Below are 18,092 nucleotides of genomic sequence, written 5' to 3'. Positions count from 1 at the left end.
AGAGTGAGAATGCTGCAGAAGCTAGAGTCGTTCTGACCTTGTGGCCCCATCTGTACATTAAGGCAACACGGGGTCTGGCAAAGAAGAAAATCACTGAGACTGGAGGTTAAAACAAAAGCTTTTGGTTCAGAGTTAAAGGCGGCCCCGAGTACAGTAGAATTCAGAAGGCAGCGCTGGAGTCGGCCTCATGAACTAGGGGGTTTCTTCTTGGCATCCAAGTCCTTTTTAATATCTTCAAGTTTTTTTGCCAGGTTTGGTATCTTTAAAAAGAAAGAAAATTATTATAATAGAAATTCTTTTATTTCTCTTTCTCCAAAGATAAATGGCTGTACACGTTTTTATGCTCCTCTGAAAGAGCCCTGCTAAGTATATTTCTGGATCTCGTAACAGCTGAAGGCGCTCAGAAGGTGTACATGAAAGCACGCTCCCTCCCTGAGGGCCAGGCCCCGACGTGAGTACTACTCTTAGCCCTGCAGTCCAATGCCAGCTAAAAGTCGTGCATGTGATATAAACATTAAAGCCCCTGCCAAGAAAAATCTATGACACAAGTGAGGGTTGAAAAGGGAATTCCCTTTGTCATAGCAAAAGTTTCACTATAAAACAAACCAAAAGTAAGTGTCATGTTTCTTTCTTGTCTAACAAACATTGCCTTTCCAGGATCCCCACACACAGGCAGCTGCGCCACTTGGTTTACAACTTCCCCATCTGTAAGGTGAGGCTACCGCAACTCCCCACTTCACAAACTGTCCCCCTAAATGTGCTGCCCTATACAGAGCCATCCCCCAGATTTTGACCTTTATGACTGCATGCGGGGAGGGAGGGCACTGAAAAGATGATCCAATTTATCTTTAAGCTCTTACTGAGCACACGATCATCCATAAGCTGTAAGACTAACTTAGTATCACTCTGGGCTAACAAACACAGCTCAGGGTCACCACGACACCAGTCACACTGGTGAGGTTTTGCCTGTTGTTGGGCTGTAGAGGGCAGATACTGCTCTCTCGGTTCTTTTGTATTTTTCGACAATGGAAAAATCTCTCTACGAATTTCAGGACTTATTCCTCAAACAGATCTATGGATCGCATTTATCTAGAAAGCACATCTTCCAGACAAGTCACCACAATTTGGTTACATGGGAGCAAGTTACTTACGTCATAGTTCTGCGCCAGATACATTCCAACCACATTGCCCAAAGTGAATCCAAGCTGAAAGAAGAGAACAAGGAAGAGTTACACTGCATACTTAGTTCTGTGCCATCTGAAATCAAACCAGACTACACAGATAACACTCTCCAAAGGCGCTCAGGACGGTAAGAAGACCCTAGTTTTCTGTCAAGAGTCAGACAGTGTTAAGAGTCACATCTTTTTTCTATAAAATAAAGATGGAGACAACCTCCCCAAAAGCTAAGGAGCATTTAAAAAAAAACGAATGTAGCACTGACCATATTGTGCTAAATTCCCCATGTTCCCCCAGAACTGCCATAAATACTTAGCTATTAAGTTCTAGAAACTAAAGCCAAACTTCTGACATTTTTGTTAAAAGCTGCAACTTGGGTTTTTTGTCTTTTTGGGGGGTCGGGGGTAGACATTATGAGTATTGTTATTCCTCCATACATCAAGTAAAGTGTTTGAGTGAAAAAAAAAAAAAAATCAGTTAAATTTTAGGATCTCAAGGGCCTCCCTGGTGGCGCAAGGGATTAAGATGCAACCTATGAAGCTATCGGCAACCACTGTAGCACGAGTTTGATCCCCAGCCAGGGAGATACCCACATGGCACAGCAGACCTCCCCTGACTCGCCTGCTGCTCCCCTCACCAGTGTACTTCGGTAAATCTGCCTGTTCTGTTCCCAACTGTCTCTGGTGAATCCTCTCACACGCTTCCCCCCACCCCCTACCAAACTCTGGCCTGTAACCCAGTTCTTGTATGCATAAATAAATCTTTTTTAAAAATTTTAGGATCTCAAAAAATGAAGGCGCTTTCACCGTTCTCCCTCTTCATATTTCAAGAGGATCCTAAGGCCCAGGATAGTGACTTGTTCAGAATCATTCCCAAGGAGCACAGGAAAGTCTAAATTACAAATCGACACACACTCAAAAACTAATACATAGGACAGAAAAGAACAGGAGACTCTGAGCGAGTCTATGCTTGGATGCTGCATGAGCAGAGTCTACTAGGCCTGACACACCTGTGGGGAACACAGGCCCCCTAGCTAGATCTTCTCAGTGACAAAGACAGCCAAGGCACGACTCGTAGAAAATGGCAAAGTATCCCATTGGGTGCTATTTTTCTGAACAAAACTGTTTCAGGAAAAATTAAAGCACTCCTTTCCCCAAAGTTTTAATGAGCATCTATAATTCCTTGGGGCTTTTTCTCCCAATAATTAAGAATTTGCAAGCAAACACCTAATTTCTAATTTCATAAATTCAAACTGACATTTGATTTTTTCCCATCACTTTCTTTAATCAGTGTTGCTCCTACTTAGTACACAGCAGAGGTCAACAGAGGTAGAGAGATGTTTTCCAGATCCAGAGTATTAGATTTACTTAACAGAGGGGAAGAAAAAAAAGAGAATGATAGCTCTAACACCAAACAGAAAGGTACAGACTTCTTGGGATAAAACATCAACTGTATGGGATAAAACTGAGGAAATCCAAGACAACTTGATTGCTTCCAACCTGGACAAATGTTTTAAAAGAATGGAAATGTCAGAGTGAAAAAATGAGGTCCATTCAGATTGCTGGCTGACTTTTATAGATGATAGGGGAATGCTGAGAGTAGAGCCTTTGTATATGTGGACATGAGCATGTCAGTCACCACACTGCATCTATTAACATAAAAAAGCACAAAATCCTATGAAATCCTGAAAAGGTCAACTCAAGGCAGTAAGACTCTTGTGGAGATGGCTCCTGGCAATAAACCAGAGTGAATACTACCTGTCAAGCCTGAAATATGACTCATCAAATTACATTTTCAAAAAGTACACACCTATCCCCCCCAAGGTATGACACAGAATATGAACCATATATTTACTGACAATGTTTTAAATAAAGTTAAAAATAATCTTACTTTATTTAGCAAAGATGGCTGTAACCAGCAATCACTGGAATATCTGAAAATGTTCTATGGCCTCTGGTGAGAAAAACTACACACTGACAAGAAAATGAAAAAGTGCACCTCATCTAATATTAATAGAAGATAAACTCATCATTTTATTTCTCACTTTTAGTCTCAGCTACAGAAGCAATCCAACACTCCATTCCAAAATGAGGAAAAATTAACCCTTTTTTGTGCCTTAGCACAAACTACTAAGACCTGGTGTGGAGATCATTATTAAATGTGTTTATTGCTTCAAGTAAGAATAAAAACATATTCTGCACATTAAAACAAAAATCTGTTGGGGACATTACCTTTATCCCTTCTATTGCCTCCACAGAAGCAACTTTTAAGATGTAAACTAGGTTATATACTTTTATCTTCCTTAGGGAGTGAAGAAAGAAAAAAAAAGCTGTTAATTCTTCTAGTGAGCCAGTAAAATAGGGACATTCATGAAAAAGCCAATAACAGTGCAGCAGAAGTCTCCCAGGTAGAACTGTGTTTACCTGTTCTCAAAAAAACTGATTCAAATATTCAAATGTCTAATGAATATCTGAGAGTAATAATTAGGCCTAAGAGGAATTATGTAATTAAATTAAACCACAAAGTTCTAAGTGCCAAGTGCTTGGGGGAAATCTACCTATAAAGTTATGTTGCTTCTTCCCTTACAGTTGACAGTCTACTCTAAAAACAAGACTAATACATGTGACAAATGTATTACAGTTGACAGTCTACTCTAAAAACAAATGTATTACAGTTGACAGTCTACTCTAAAAACAAGACTAATACATGTGTATTTAATATATAAAGGTGCCATGTTACCAAATGATGGCACAAAGGGCCAAGTGCTCTATTTTAGAAATCTAATGTAATTTAAGTTATTACATTAAAGAAGAAAATTAGTATGATCACCAGATGAGAAACAAGATAAAAATCAACCGTCAATAAAACAATAAAATAAACGTTAATAAAAGCTTTTAACAAACTAGAAATAGAAGAGAATTTCCTTGATTTATTAGAAAATACCAGAAACATAAACATACTAAAACCCAAGGACCATTTCCACTAAAAGCAAGAAAGGCAAGTTTACCGGATAACAAAGTGCAGGGCCAGGACTGACCACAGTGCAGGTTTTCTAAGATCCAGCAGACCGGGTAAAGAAGGAGTCAGAGTCCTCAGTGGTTTTTTGCAGGTCTTTTATTGGGGTTCACCAGGCATATGGCAGGCAGGGGTGCTGGGGGGCCGGGAAGCTGGCAGTCCTCCCAGCCCCCAGCAAGTCTTCATTCTATCTGGGCTCTCTGGCGTTCTCTCAGCTTCTGCTTCTCTTGCTTCTTTCTCGGCTTCTCTTTCAGCTTCTTCTGGCGTCCCCATGATGCCGCCCTTAAAAGCCCAGTCTTAGCCCAGGTGAATCCCATCCACCTATGCCTACACCCTACTCCAGGTGCCCGCCATCAGGCATGCATTCAGGACCACAAGGATCCATCATCTATCCTGATGGCGGGAGGGCAGAAATGCCTGACATTTTCCCTTACCCTATACAAAGTCAAAACACCCAAACCAATAGCATTTCTCTACATCAACAACTAATTTGAAAATACTATTTTAAAAGCCATGCCATTCACAATTACAGCAATACCAAAAAGTACCTATAAATACAACAAACAAAATCTATGACTATTTACATCAGTGATGAAAGACCTAAATAAATGGGTAAATGGAACATAATAGTGTAAAGACTGAGAAGAAAAAGTTGGGAGTTGGGCAACTGGGAGTAGATGGACAGGCAAAAGAGGGGGTTGGGGAAAACCAAGTGGGAAGGTAGGAACACAAGGAGGTGCTCGCTGGAACAGCACTCAGGCTACACCACTGGAGGGCACTGGGAAAGTAAAATGGAGCCAGGTTAACAAATCTTGAAAATCAAGTAAAAGTGACGAGGATTTGTAGGAAAGAATATAGGAACCATTGACAGTTCTGAGCATGTGAATAAGGCAATTCATCCTGGATGATTACACTGGCAGTTGCAAGGAAAGCTAGAAGCAAGGACATCAGGGGAAAATACACAATTAGAGGCAACGGCCCTGTTTTTCAATGGCTAAAGTAGGCTATATTGGGAGAGTCATGTTTTTAAAAGAACTCAAAACCTAGAATTTTCGGAGAAAGATAACCAGCCTGAGGAACTTAACTCATGAAGGATGGGTGGAAGAAGCAAAGATGTTTTTAAAAAGTAGAAACAAGAGAGGGGTGGGGTGGAGGTTAGGAGAGAGGTAACAAGATAACACTCTTCAAATATGTAAAAGGTTTTCAGATGGGTAAGAATCACTCTTTAATTTCTAGTCATTATGGAGACACCTACAGCAACTGAGAGATCATCTAAGTAGTGAGCATGCTGTAACGACGTGATGGAATCAGATGTCCCCTTAGTGGAGGAGACGAAAGCATCAGCACGTTAGTTGGACAAGAGAACCCAAAAATAACTCTTCTAACTCAAAACCTACCTTTCTACACCAGTTAGGCTAACGCAGTCAGTACACGGGTGGAGTGAAAAACAGACCTAGACTGCATACTTGGCAGTGGGAACACATGGCTGGAACTTTTCACAGGGTGTGAAGACGTGATGGAGACTTGATGGCTGAAAACAGTAACTAGTACTTACTAAGTGCTTACTATGTGCACTCTCTTTCTCCTGAATTAATTTATGCTCTACCCAATCTTATAAAGCAGGTACAATTATTGCCCAATTAATGTGGAGGAAACTAAGGCACAGAGCAGGTAAGTAACTTGACCAAGATTACATAGCAGGGAAATATAAGTGCTATGCACATTGCAGCTTAATAATATGGAGAAAGAAGGAGAGAAATAAATCAAAGATTATATTAGTATTTCTAACTTGAGAAAGTTAGGCCAGAGAACAAAGAAAGAAGTTAGGTGTGAGGCGTGGGTTGTAGGGTGGCGTGGGGAAGAGGTAATGGGTCTGACCCAGATGGTATGACAAGATGTCCAGTAGACAATGATGACAGCCAACTGGAACTGGGGGAAAAAACAAGATAATCTGGAAGCTGTCAGCAAAGAGGTAAGGTGATAGTATGACAAAAAACACTCTACTAAGAGCAGGTTTGGAGGGGCAGAGACTTAAGGACTGAGGCTAGAGATACAGGACCTAGGCGGATCAGTATCTTAGGGTGACAGCTGGGACAGTCCTATCTAATCGCTAGTGTTTTTAGTTACTGGGTGTTTCTCTAGAACAGCACCGATGGCCATTAACCTTCACTCTGCACAAGTTCTTCCTGTGAAAATTATGTGTACTAATGTGAAGGAATGTCAGAAAGCACTGAGATGCAAGACTCAAAGCCAAGGGAAGAGGGACTAAAAAGGAGGTGATGGTATCAAAGCTGCCCCTTCAAGAGCTACACCGCCCAGTAACAGTATGCCAGGCGGTGCACTCGAAGCCCTCCTGTCAGTCTTATCAGGAGCTCCTGTGAAAGTCTCAAAAATTTTCTTAGAATTACAGCTAAACCATACTGCCATCAAGGAAGCTACTGCAGTAAAAGGGGAAAAGAGGCAGCAGGAACACGTTTTTGAGATAGGATGGGTATTTTCATTGAAGAAGGAATGAACAATGAGTGGGATATAAAGCAACATGATCAGTGTTCCCAGAAATGATAACCCCAGGCAACATCTCTGAGGGTTCCGAAATGTACGGTGACAATGCAGGTTTTCACCTTGTGACCCCTCTACTACTTCCCAAATAATCTGTTCAATTTCCCACAGTTTAAATCTAAGGGAGCGAGTGCTCAAATCCAGGAGTATGCAGGTGAAAAGCACGATGTGGGCCTCCCTGGTGGCCTGGAGGTTAAGTCTCAGTGCTCTCACCCCTATGGTCCGAGTTCCATCCCTGGCCAGGGAGCTACCCACATGGCGCAGCAGACCTCTCCTGTCAGGATCCCCACTGCTCCCTTCAGCAGTGCATTTCAGTAAATCCACCAGCTCTGCTCCCCACTCTGTCTCTGGTGAATCCTCTCACCCTCTCTGGCCTACATGCAGTTCTTCTACGCAAAAATAAATTAAAAAATCTTTAAAAGAGAGATCTCAGGGATCCTCTCCTTCAACCCATTGTTTTACAGATGAAATAGATGAAAGTAAAGAGAAAGACTCAGAGCATTAGTGAATCATCTGACAGGTAGAACCAAGTAATGCCTTCCACTTCTTTCAATGACTGCATTGAGAAGGTAGGGGGAAAAGATTGTAAAGGAATATCTACGTTCGTTACTTCTGAGCTAGGAATTTATTTATTTATTTTTTAAGATTTATTTATTTATTTACACAAGCACTGGGTGCAGTCAGAAGCACGGGAGGGCGAGAGAATTCACCAGAGCCAGAGCGGGGAGCAGAGCAGGCAGAAGGACCAAAGTACACTGCTGAGGGGAGCAGCGGGCGGCAGGAGAGGTCTGCGCGCCATGTGGGACCCTCCTCGGTGGCCGGGGAGCAGCCGGGGATCGAACCAGCGCTGCAGAGGCTGCGGGCAGCTTTGCAACCCAGCGCTCAACCGCTGCGCCACCGGGGAGGCCCTGAGCTAGGAATTTAATAAAGGATTCTCGTAAGTGCTGGGAACTCCAAATTCTTAAATCAATCCCATTCGTATTTACACACAGCTGAAGTTATTCCAAAACCAAACAAACTCACTCTACAAAAGCACTTACAAAGTTTCATACAATTGAATCAATGCCTGCTCCATTCCCATTGGGGCTAAATGATGCTGTTGTTAACCAGAGGGCTTCCTTTTAAAAGGTAATAATTCTTTCTCCGGACTCCTAAATTAACACCTGGAGAAAATTCCAGAGGCAGCGGAGAAGCCCTGTCTTCGCTGGGCAGTTTACTTGAAGGACACTCTCCTGCTACAGATTTTAAAATCCAACACCACCATCTCAAAAAGGACAGAAAAAGCGGCTTTTAAATTTCTTTGATAAAGACTCTAACAGACAGAAAAGCACCTCATCTCCAGAACACCGAACTTCCACGGGCCACCCCAAGAGATCATGGACAGACTCCCCCCCCCCCACCCCCCCCCGCCTCCTGTCAGAGTGAGAGGCTGAAAGCATCGAGTGTGGAAGGCACAAAAACTTGGGAGACTCTCACTTGGAAATCTGACTGGCAAATCCTTCTGAAGCCTTCCTCAGCCAGCCTTTAAAAACACAGCGAGCTGTGCCAGAAAACCCGATTTTAGCTGAACAAAGAGCCCCGAGATGGCAACGTTCAGCGCCCCCGGAGCAAGCTCTTCGGCAGAGGTCCTCGTGCCCCGGGCTCGGTCGCCGCGGGAAGCTATAAAAGGGCTGCTGAGGGCTCCACGGGCTCCAGCTCTGACCTTGCCTCTGCGCCCTGAGGTGGCTGACTAATTTAGGATTCACCCCGGCCCGCCCAGGCCCCGTCCGCGCTCGGCCACGGCGACCCAAAGGGCTGGGCTGGGCCGGGCCGGGCCGGGCGCGGGGCGGGTGGGGGGCCCCCGGGGGAGCCGTCAGGCCCCGCAGCTTCAACAAGGGGTCTCCCCACACAGGCTGTGCCGGGGACCGCCAAGTCTCGGGGCCTGACGGGCGCAGACACCCCGGCAAAGGCGCCGGGCGAGGCGGGAACAAAGGCGCGCAGCCCGCCCCGAGGGGGGCGCGGGTGAGGGGGGCGCCGGGGGCCCCCGCCCAGGCCCCGGTCCAGGCCCGCGCGGCGGGGTCCAGGGCCCCCTCAGGGTCGGGGCCGCCCCCGGCCGGCCCTCGGCGGCTCCACTCACCAGGAACTGGAGCATGGTGCCGACCGGGAGGGAGCGCAGCGCCGCGGCGGTTCGTGGGCCGGTCCGAGCGGGCTGCCCCGGCGTGAGGGCGGGACTCCCGACGGCTTCCGGGTCACGCCCCGCCCCGCCCCGCCCGCGCCGGGTCTAGCCGGAAGTGCCCGCCGCGCCCCCTGCAGGGCCGCCCGGGAAGCACCACCGGGCTGGACCGCGGGCCCGAGGACGGGCTCTGAGCAAGTTCGCGGAGGGCTTTGCCCCTTCGGGCCCCGCAGCCCCAGTCTCCCAACCCCAGGTCTCTGAAAAACTGGGTCGGACTCAGCTATCTGTGTTATGGTCACACACACACACACACACACACACACACACACACACACACACACACCCCCCCCAGCGATTCTGATGCACGAGGCTCAGGACTGTCTCACCAGGACTGCAGGAGGCTGTGCGTCCCGTGGTGGGTGTGTTAAAGGGCAGCCCCGATATTGAACGGGTTGCCTGGCTGTGGGTCCTCACCCGCACGCTTACAAGGGACTTATTAATACTCCACTATAGGCATAGAGAAAAGCCTGTGTGGAATTAGCTTTAGGACATCCTTTCCCCCTAACAGGTGCACAGGAGAATCACCCGTGGGCTTGGTGCAGGAGAGGCACCGGGCCCCATGCAGAGTCCGTGCGGGAGGGGTGGTACTTTCCAAAGGCTCCACAGGTATGCTATGTAACCTGAGTTAAGGACCTGTGGTGAGTTAGGTGCTTAAGTAAATAAGATGGGGACCTTTGGACTCTGGCACAACTCGTGACTGCCTGTGCCACCACATACTCCTGTTGTTCAAAGCCCTCTACTGTCTCCAGCCACACACTCACACACACACACACACACACACAAACACACTTGCAAAGCGAGGCCCACCCCCCCATCCCCCCACACACACACTTGCAAAGCGAGGCCCACCCTTTTCTCTTTGCTCTCAGCCTTCTAATTTCACCCTTATCTGTTCTGTTGGGTACAATTCTGGTTCGGAATAATAACCAAATTATATTAGCCGAAACCATGAGAGTGTATCATGGAGGTACAGTACAGTGGATGGTGATAAACAGGAAAGCCGTCAGGAATATAAGCAGTATTTTCTGCTTCATTTTTTCCTCTGCCTTCCAGTTTTTTTCTGCTTCCCGGAATGTGTTTACTCGTTGCATGGTCCGGCCAATAAGAAGACTGGATTAATCTTTCCTTACCATTCCTTGTACTTGGAAAAGGAATGCTGGTGGTTCAAGCTGATGTTGGGTGCTCCTTAATATAACAAGAGGGGAAAGAATCCCTGTGCATTAAAGTGGCTACAAAGAGGGAAGAGATGCTAGTGGAATGCTACAACACTCTCCTTTCCAACATGTCCAAGTTAAACTTGACTCAGTCAAGTCTTAACCAGTGCTTTTCAAACTTTAAATGTGTGTATACAAGTCCCCTAGGGATTTCTTGTGAAAATGCAGACTGATTAAGTATATGTTGAATGTGAAGTTCTGCATTTCTGCTAATCTCCGTGTGATACTGTTACTGGAAAAAAGTTATTTTACTCAATTTTTATAGACTATGCTTTGATTACAAGACACCAGACTATATCCTACATGAAGGTGAGGGCTTCATTTACTCGGTTTATGACTTAATCCCTAGTGTCCAGCAAGTGCCTGGCATAGCCTTTGCTGAACACAGTATTTTTGAAATTCCTTACATAAAACCTTATTCCCTCCTTCCAGATAAAGGCTTAAATGAAGCCTGGCTTTCCCTAAGATCCTTTCAAAAGCTTTTTCACCCATACTCCCAAATAACTGTAAGGTGTGAAAAAGAAAGTCTTGCTTTCAGGCTATTACTTATATATTGTCATATAAAAGTAGCTTCTTTAAGATTCATGTCCTCCCTTTACCCTTTCGCCATGCCTTAATCTACTTACTTTTTAGAATGTCTCATAAACTGAAGGGTTTGATATCTAATAGCCATCCTTTCAGCCCTATACTATGACAGTCAGCGGTGATTTCAAAGGTTATATACACATGCATTCTGCAGAATTGTTACCTCTAAGGATCTTTGCCCTCACATCACGTCAGTAATCCACTAACTCTTCACCCATACTTTGTCATCTACTAGACCTACTCCACCAGTTAAGTAAAATACTCCAAAATGCCACTTCCTATTCTATTAGCTCATTGACCTTAGCCAGATCTCCACTTTCTCAGCTGTTGCATATTCTCACAAGCTTTGCACTCCCTCTGGCTTCATTCTTTTTCATCTGGTTTAAGTTCCAAGAGATCTTAACTCCAACAAAGAATCATTGAGCCTCAAGGCGCTTATCCATTGGCCTTCTCTGATAACTTGCTCCTTAAAATTATAATTCTTTATCAATCTACCTTTTTCATTTCTGTTATAGTGATTCTGAACACCAAATAGACAAAAGATGGATCATTTAGCACATATTGATCTGTGTTTGGTATTTTTTTCTACCTGGAAAAATGTTGGATTCCTCATACTTTATACATATATAAAGATCAATAATTTAAACAAACAAAAATTTAATTATCAACTATGTAGACAATCTGAATCAAACAAAAAACTCCAGAAATAACTGATTATAGCAAAGTTGAGAAAACAAGGTTAATATACAAAAATCAATCGACTTTCTATATACCAGCAATGAACACGTGGAATTTGAAAATAAAAACACAATTCCATTTACATCAGAGTCCCCCAAAGTGAAAGATTTAGGTATAAATCTAACAAAATATGTAGAAGATCTATATGAGGAATATCACAAAGTTTTGATGAACAAAATAACTAAATACATGGTAAGATATTCCATGTCCATGGATCCAATACTGTCAAGATGTTCATTTTCCCAAGTTGATTTGTAGATTTAATTCAATCCTAATTAAAATCCCAGAAAAGATATTTGATCGATATTGAAAAATAGATTTGAAAGTTTACATAGAAAGGTAAAAGACCTATTATAGGATAGTTAGCACAATATTGAAGAAAAAGTTGGAGAACCAATGCTGCCTGACTTCAACACTAACTCTAACGCTACAGTAATCAAGACAGTGTGGTACTGGTGAAAGAATAAGAGATGGATTAATGGAACAGAATAGAGAGCCCAGAAATAGATTCACATATATACAATTAACTGATCGTTGTCAAAGGAGGAAAGACAAAAAAATTGTGTTGGAACAACTAAATTTCCACATACAAAAAAAATCTAGACATATACCTTATGCCCTTCACAAAAATAATTCAGAATGAATCACAGACCTAAATGTAAAACACAGAACTATAGCATAGGAGAAAATCTAACTGACATTGGGTATGGTGATGCCTTTTAGACACAGCACCAAAGATTCAATCTATGAGAGAAATCATTGATGTGGAGGCTTCGTTAAAACTAAAAACATCTCCTCTGTGAAAGACAGCGTTAAAAGAATCAAAGACAAGCCAGACTGAGAGAAAATATTTGCAAAAGACACAGCTGATTAATGATTGTTATCCAAATTATACAAAACACTTAAATCTCAACCATATGAAAACAAATCACCCAATTAAAACATGGATCTAAGACATCAACAGATACCACACCAAAGATACAGATGGCAAGTAAGCACATAAAAGATGTCTCTCCTCATGTCACCAGGGGAATAAAATTAGAATACCACTAGACACCAATTACAATGGCCAAAAAAATGGAACACAGACAACATTAAATGCGGGTGAGAAGGTGGAGCAAGATGATACGGTCAATTAGGAAGAGTTTGGCAGTTTCTTACAAAACCAAATATACTCTTCCCACACACTTCAGCATTTGTATTTTGTGGTATTTTTCCAAAGAAGCTGAACACTTATATTTACACAAAATCCTGCATGTGTATTTATGACAGCTTTGTTCATAATTGCCAAAACTTGGGAAAAAACAAGATGTCCTTCAGTAGGTGAGTATGTAAATAAACTATGGTACTTCCAGACAATGGAATATATTACTCAAAGCTAATCACAAAGAAAGCTATGAAGCATAGAAAGACATGGGGAATCTTTCTAAATGCTTTTACTTAAGTAAAAGACACTAGCATGATAAGGCTACAGAATGTATGTATGATTCTAATCACATGACATTCTGGAAAACATAAACTTACAGAAGCAAAATATCAGTGGTTGCAGGGCATAGGGTGGGGTGGCAGACAGTAGAGAAAACAAATAAGCAGAATACATAGGATATTTTAAATTTATTTTTACATAGTTAAGAAGTGGGGTATAGGCCAGAGGTGCAGGGGGTGAGAGGATTCACCAGAGACAGAGTGGGGAACAGAACAGGTGGATCTACTGAAATACACTGCTGAGGGGAGCAGCGGGGAAACAGGAGAGGTCTGCTGTGCCATGTGGGTCAGCTCCCTGTCAGGAATCGAACTCATGCTACAGTGGCTGCAGATAGCTTCATAGTGATGAGACTTACCCTTGTGCTACCAGAGAGGCCCCTAAATAGGACTTTTAAGGCAATGAAACACTGTATGATAAAATAATGCTGGACATGTCATTACACATTTGTGTAAACCCATAGAATGTACACCATCAAGATTAAAGAACTAGACATAAGACCTGAAACCATAAAATACATAGAAGGAAAGATAGGCGAAACACTACGCGATTTGCACATCAAAGACATCTTTACAGACACATCACCCAAAGCAGTGATAGTGAAGGCAAAGATAAACAGCTGGGACTACATCAAATTAAAGAGCTTCTGCACAGCAAAAGAGACAATAACAAAAACAAAGAGAAACCCCACCAACTGGGAGAACATTTTTGCACCCAACACTAATGATAAAGGACTGATCACAAAAATCTGCAAAGAGCTGATGAGACTCAGCAACAACAAAGAAAATAACCCAGTCAAAAAATGGGCAGAAGAGCTAAAAAGAAACTTCTCTGAAGAGGAAATGCAAATGGCCAACAGACATATGAAAAAATGTTCAACATCACTTGTAATCAGGGAAATGCAAATCAAAACTACCATGAGATACCATCTTACACCAGTGAGAATGGCACATAGTAAAAAAACTAGCAACAACAAATGTTGGCGAGGATGTGGAGAAAAAGGAACTCTTCTGCACTGTTGGTGGGAGTGCAAACTGATCCAACCACTATGGAGAGCTGTGTGGAGATTTCTTTACCTACTAAACATAGAGCTTCCATATGATCCAGCAATTCCACTCCTAGGTATTTACCCAAAGGACACAGAAACATCAATTCCAAAGAGCACCTGCACCCCTATGTTTATAGCAGCACTATTTACAATAGCTAAGCTTTGGAAACAGCCCAAATGCCCAAAAATAGATGACTGGATCAAGAAGATGTGGTACATATACACCATGGAATATTACTCAGCATTCAAAAAAGATTAACACATGCAATTTGCAGCAACATGGATGGCGCTGGAAGGGATCATGCTCAGCGAAATAAGCCAGAAAGAAAAAGAAAAATACCGGATGGTCTCACTCATAGCAGGAATCTAGAAAACTTAAATAAGGGACCAGGAAAATGAATAACTATAAGAAAGTGAAAATCAAAATCAACAAAAAACTATGAACCAGAGACACTTTTTGGAGGGTGGGGGCCGGGAGGGGAGGGATTGGGGTCAGAATGGGGCAAAAAAAAAAAAAAGAGGGCCTCCCCGGTGGCGCAGTGGTTGAGCGCTGGGTTGCGAAACTGCGCCTGGCCTCTGCGGCGCCGGTTCGATCCCCAGCTGCTCCCCGGCCACCGGAGGAGGGTCCCACATGGCGCGCAGACCTCTCCTGCCGCCCGCTGCTCCCCTCAGCAGTGTACTTCGGTCCTTCTGCCTGCTCTGCTCCCCGCTCTGGCTCTGGTGAATTCTCTCACCCTCCCTCCCGCACTTCTGACTGTACCCAGTGCATGTATAAACAAAACAAACAAACAAACCAGCAAACAAATAAATAAAGCATGCCTCTATTAAAAAAAAAATAATTAAATGTTTTGTTGTCAAAAAAAATAAATAAATAAAAATAAAATGAAAAAAAAAAAAATGTACACCATCAAGAGTGAGCCCTAAGGTCAAAACAACATGGATACATATAAAAAGGAGATAAAGCAAATGTGAGACATGTTGACAGTTGGTGAAGCTAGTGGAAAGTTGTTTGGTTCACTGTACTTTTCTTTCAAATGTTCAAAAGATTCAAAATGCTTCAAAAAGTTGGGAAAGCAAAAGCTAAATTCATAGAAAAGACTAGATTGTGATGAATAGTTTTGATAGGTGAGATAAAGTTCAGACATTATCAATTTACACAGCACTGCTTTATGAAAACTACAGTAATTAGGGAAAAGGTAACTTTGATTTTCTCACCCCATCAAACGGATTTACTCAGTAAAAACAATATATTAAGACTTTATATTTATTTAGTATTCTTTTTTTTAAAAGATTTATTTATGCATGCAAAAACTGGGGTACAGGCCAGATATGCGGGAGGGTGAGAGGATTCACCAGAGATAGAGTGGGGAACACAACAGGCAGATCGACTGAAATACACTGCTGAGGGGAGCAGCAGGCGAGTCAGGAGAGGTCTGCTGCGCCATGTAGGTAGCTCCCTGGCTGGGGATAGAACTCGTGCTGCAACGGTCGGGGACAGCTTCATAGGTTGCGTCTTAACCCCTTGCGCCACCAGGGAGGCCCTATTTAGTATTCTTGAGGAGTAAGTGAACCTACCCTTTAAATGCTAAAATTTTTTAAAACAAGATATCTAAAATCTATTTATCCTGTGCTTTGCTTAAGAGCAGGGGTGACACCAAGCCCCTCTCCAGGAGCAGGTGCAGAAGCTGAGTCAGGTGGAGCCCCTGTGGCTCAGGGTTAGCCTCTCTGCTGGTTTCCTATGCAAACAGCATATCTGACCACACTGCAATCCTTCCTTCCCCTCTCTCCCAGAGGCCTCTGCACGGCCCTACCTTCTAGCCCGGTGTACTGCCATTTCAGGAGAAAAGGGGATAAAGGGGAAGGGGAGAAGATATACTCAGTAAACTGAAATTTTTAATTAATTTCAAATTTAGTTTACTATCAGTTGAGTTTAATATCTCCATCTCACACATCAGGTTTATAAAATGTTTGGCATCTGTGCCCCCAGTTCTCTTCTGATGACCCCCAAGCTCCTGTCTGTGCTCCAGATAAAGATTACCACATGCCTGAGCAGTGGAGCAACAGCATTACTACACGGGACCCAGCTATCAGTTTATCCACATCCTTTAAGACTTGTGTTTATTCAGCACAATGCTTCCTATCAAAAGTCTAATGTTTACACATGGTATTCAGTTACTTTCAATACATAACATTGACAAAGCCTTTTTAAAAGAATGCTTAAACACCATGGAAATTTGATGACAAGATTTTTGAAAAAGCAACACACAGAACTAAGTAGTAACTTTCAGCTACTGTGTAAGAGTCAAGACTCCTCTCTCAGCAATGTCTCTGATACATAAGGCTGAAATAATTGGTGGCTAGAAATGGAAAAATGGACTTTCAGAGGAAGTTGTCACTGAATATAAATATAACTGGGCAAGAAGTAAAATGGTGATTGTATAAATTCTCTTGCCCTAATTGTAGCCATCATATTAATTATATGAGAAATAGAAGCAGATGATGAATTTGAGAAGTTTCGTAATCACAGCTAAGAAACACATGCAAACTATATTGTTACTTACATACATGACAAGAAAAAATACCACTAATTTTGGGAAAAAGAAAAAAATTTAAAAATAATTTTAGGGGACCTCCCTGGTGGTGCAGCGGGTTGAGCACTGCGCTATGAAGCTGTCCCCAGCCTCTGCAGCGAGGGTTCGATCCCTAGCAGGCCAGGCAGCTACCCATATGGCACAACAGACCTCTCGTCTCGCCTGCTGCTCCCCTCAGCAGAGTTTTCAGTCCATCTGCCTGTTCTGCTCTTTGTTCTGTCTCTGGTGAATCCTCTCACCCTCCCATACCTCTGGCCTGTACCCCAGTTCTTGTATACATAAATAAATATTTTTAAAAAATAAAAATAATTTTAGGAAAGAGAAGGCTTTACTTTTTGGACGTTTCTGTAATACATGATTCACAGTACTGAGTAGCATATTCCATGAAAGAACTCGGCTATAGTTTATTATCCACTTGACTGCATGAAGTACTCCTGAACATCAGAAAAAGAAGAATGTAGACATAAGGGAGAAAACATTAGACTCTCCAGACAAGACCTTTAACCTAGCAGTCAGAAGAATACTCCTGAGGGAAGCCACCACAATGGAAGATTTATTTGCTAGATTCCTGATGCTGATCATCTTTTAGGTAAAGTTTCAATAGACTGACCATACATTTATTTCATTTTTTTAAAAAGTATTTATTTTTTACTGGTGAGAATGGAACCAGGCTAAGAAGTTTACAGAAAAGATATCCATATATAAAGAAAGAAATAGCAAAATATTTTTTGGTCATAATTTAGAAACAAACTTATCTATAAAAAGGAGAGGGTTTTTCCCAATTCATCTCTTCCCTGGAAGAGTGTAAGCATAAGTTCTCAATTCCGTGATATCCTCAGCAGGCCTCGGATACGTCTGACAAGAGCTTGTATGAAACTATAGCGAGATCGGACTTTTGAATATAATCCTTCAATGTCCAGAAGTTTCTTTTGTAGAGATTCACCAAAAGCACTGATGGCATCAGACTGAAGCTAGAGGCAACAGAGATAACATTTCATTATTAAAACTGCAGTCTCAAGTACTTCCTTTATTCCATGTCTTACCTTTGAATTTTCATAATGTAGTCCTTTCTCAGGCCCCAAATAAACTAAACATTAACATTTTCCACCTGAAAATGTATTGGTATGATACTGATGTTTTCCCCTTTCCTTTTTTTGCATAAAAAAGGGGAAAATTTCACATCCAATATGTGAAATTTTAAATAGGGTTTAAATAGCAACAACCATTGATTCTGTTTTAAAACAACTTTTAAATAACATTTCCATTTGTCATGCTGCTGATAAACTGACATATGCAGGAAAACATTTCCTGAAGGATCATGTAAGATGCTATTAAGAGTGTCTTTAAGGAAATAAACAGAGAACAGGTTGGAAAGAAGCTTTTAATTTTCACTTCCTTTTTTCAATTAAAAAAACTTTGCATTCTTTTACTTTCAAAAAAAATAAATCTGAATGTGGGGAGGAAACCTGGT

The 18,092-nt window shown here is 42.5% G+C and overlaps 2 protein-coding genes across 3 annotated transcripts in view; both read right to left on the bottom strand.

Annotated features, from left to right (window-relative positions):
- Positions 1-185: 185 nt before the first annotated feature.
- On the bottom strand, positions 186-8,881 carry STMP1 (short transmembrane mitochondrial protein 1; the record flags this gene model as incomplete). Its single annotated transcript, XM_084230655.1, has 3 exons — positions 186-260; positions 1,152-1,205; positions 8,867-8,881. 3 exons carry the CDS (start codon positions 8,879-8,881, stop codon positions 186-188), a joined length of 144 nt encoding a protein of 47 aa, XP_084086781.1.
- An 8,558-nt stretch (positions 8,882-17,439) lies between these two features.
- NUP205 (nucleoporin 205) overlaps positions 17,440-18,092 on the bottom strand; it is a gene marked incomplete at both ends in the record, with an annotated part of 66,069 nt that continues 65,416 nt past the window's right edge. For both annotated transcript variants that reach the window (XM_084230089.1, XM_084230090.1), the window contains one exon: positions 17,440-17,592. In XM_084230089.1, coding sequence (XP_084086215.1) covers positions 17,440-17,592 — 153 coding nt within the window. The remainder of the gene's footprint in view (positions 17,593-18,092) is intronic.

The sequence above is a fragment of the Talpa europaea genome (genome assembly GCF_964194135.1).
Source record: "Talpa europaea genome assembly, chromosome: 3".
NCBI lineage: Eukaryota > Metazoa > Chordata > Mammalia > Eulipotyphla > Talpidae > Talpa > Talpa europaea.
The sequence above is the reverse complement of the archived record's forward strand: the minus strand, read 5'-3'. Positions and strand labels throughout refer to the sequence as shown.